Source organism: Daktulosphaira vitifoliae, unplaced genomic scaffold (genome assembly GCF_025091365.1).
Source record: "Daktulosphaira vitifoliae isolate Bord-2020 unplaced genomic scaffold, ASM2509136v1 Scaffold_1071, whole genome shotgun sequence".
NCBI lineage: Eukaryota > Metazoa > Arthropoda > Insecta > Hemiptera > Phylloxeridae > Daktulosphaira > Daktulosphaira vitifoliae.
The window spans coordinates 1-1,925 of NW_026100631.1; the positions used below are offsets into that span (position 1 = coordinate 1).

At 23.0% G+C, this 1,925-nt stretch overlaps 1 protein-coding gene across 3 annotated transcripts; it reads right to left on the reverse strand.

The window, feature by feature from the left end:
* Positions 1 to 371: 371 nt before the first annotated feature.
* Positions 372 to 1,403, reverse strand: LOC126909737 (2-Hydroxyacid oxidase 1-like). 3 transcript variants are annotated; one of them, XM_050692167.1, is made up of 5 exons: positions 1,300 to 1,403; positions 1,045 to 1,185; positions 831 to 982; positions 633 to 753; positions 372 to 574 (listed from the first exon to the last, which is right to left on the reverse strand). In XM_050692167.1, exons 2-5 carry the CDS (start codon positions 1,179 to 1,181, stop codon positions 436 to 438), a joined length of 549 nt encoding a protein of 182 aa, XP_050548124.1. In that variant the 5' UTR covers positions 1,182 to 1,185; positions 1,300 to 1,403; the 3' UTR covers positions 372 to 435. The 3 variants fall into 3 exon arrangements, with proteins under 3 accessions (XP_050548124.1, XP_050548125.1, XP_050548123.1); XM_050692168.1 differs by having other exon boundaries at positions 1,260 to 1,348; XM_050692166.1 differs by lacking the exon at positions 1,300 to 1,403 and having other exon boundaries at positions 1,045 to 1,293.
* Between the last annotated feature and the right edge of the window lie 522 nt (positions 1,404 to 1,925).

The following is a 1,925-nucleotide window of genomic DNA, read 5'->3' on the forward strand; positions in this document are numbered from 1 at the left end:
AATGAATCGTCTATTTGAGAAACATCATAAGCCCAGTATATCAAATTTTTGGAAAATAAGTTGAACCTTTATGGTTGTTTTATACACAGCTATGAAAACGACATGTTTCCTTTATAATACTTTATCCAAAATTATTCAATACAATTCTTAGTCTATAACAATTTACTGGGATTCATTTAAACTTTATATATTTAATTGTTATTTCTTAAATGACTTCAAAAAAATCATTTTTACCATTAGATAAAACAAAAAATTAACTTTTGAATTCATATTTATTTATTTATAGTGAAAAAAGTATATTGTTAAAAACAAATTATTTATGTTGTTACTCAAATAACTAAATTAAATGCAAAAGAAACATCTTGATTTTTTTTTTATCACCTTATTTTCCATTTGGTCAGGTTTTAGAACAATATGAAAATGTAATTATGTAACCTACTTCAAATAACTAGGTAGGTAGAATTTATTTTTTTCATCTTTGTATCGAATACCCATAACTGGAACATCAACAGTTATTACAAGGGCCTTGTATCCAGCTTTTTCAGCTCGTTTTATTAATGTCTTATTTATTTCTCTTAAAATTAAAAATTACTTGTAACACCAAATACATAATAAACATATCAAACACATACTTATCTTTGTAAATGTATAATTGAAACCATTTAATAGTTTCAGGTGCAGCAAGTGCTACTTCTTCTATGCTACACGTAGATAATGTTGCAAGTATAAATATTGCTCCATGTTTTCCAGCAGCTGAAAGTAGTATTCTTATATATATATTATTCAATGTTTAATATTTTAGTAAAATAAAACAATCAAGAAAAAAATACCTTGAGCAGATGCACATTCTCCATCCTCATGGGCCATTTTATGCATAGAACATGGAGATATACCAATTGGAATTTTCACTTGATTACCTAAGATGGTTAAGTTGTAGTTACGGTTGCAAACATTACGTAACATATTAGGGATGATCCGTAACCTGTAGAAAAAATTTCCTTATCAATAGAAAAAATTATTATTAACCCATAATATTAAATATACCTACTAAACGCCTGTTCATTAAGTGAAAGTGTATATTCATCACAAGCTCCACTTTTATAGAAATCAAGAACTGTTTTTGATAATGTATTAGCTGCATAGTTTTCATAATCTTTTACACTTACAAGTTTTCCAAACATATTACTAAAAAATGTTGTTTGGGAATACCAAAATAAATATTAAATATTATTTGTTAATTAATAAATTATTAAATTTACAGTTAACTCTTTTAGATAATAACATTTATTAGTTTTTTACCTTTACTCGATCGGATCAATAGAAACAAAATATCATAGGTCAATAAGTGTATACTATGATAATAATATTTCTTTGATATTAATTTATCTATAAATAAATTTAATTGTTTATCGTTTATGGTAAGTTTTTCGATATAATTATTTTTATATTTTGTTTTGAAACTCTTATGTATATATAATTAGTCTGTTCATAGTTTAATTTTCACACTAAGTTTATAACCTTTAAATACAATAATATAACATACAAAATAAATATGCACTATCTTTAAATAATTTTCTAAAATGTTGATGTCAATTTAGTTGAGCAATATAAAGGACATAAATTTAAATGTATGTACAAATTATTTTATAATGATAATAACAATAGTAAATTAAAACTACTGACTACACAGAATATAAANATTATTTTATAATGATAATAACAATAGTAAATTAAAACTACCGACTACACAGAATATAAACAAATTACTTGAATTTTACAATTTTGTTTTCAATTAATTCTATTCCAATTAAGAAAACAAGACAAAAACATTATACAAACTAATTTGTAATATATAAAAATATAATATTATTAGAAATGTATTATCAACGAATTGTTTTATATTAATTGATGAAAATTCTAAATAA

What these genes read in the sequence shown, in the direction of transcription:
- LOC126909737 (XM_050692167.1), bottom strand. Translation starts at nt 1,181, where the DNA reads ATGTTTGGAAAACTTGTAAGTGTAAAAGATTATGAAAACTATGCAGCT. An exon ending in AATGAACAGGCGTTTAGTAG is followed by an intron (nt 983 to 1,044) that starts GTATATTTAATA and finishes TTTTTTCTACAG; the next exon opens with GTTACGGATCATCCCTAATA. An exon ending in TTATACATTTACAAAGATAA is followed by an intron (nt 575 to 632) that starts GTATGTGTTTGA and finishes TTTAATTTTAAG; the next exon opens with AGAAATAAATAAGACATTAA.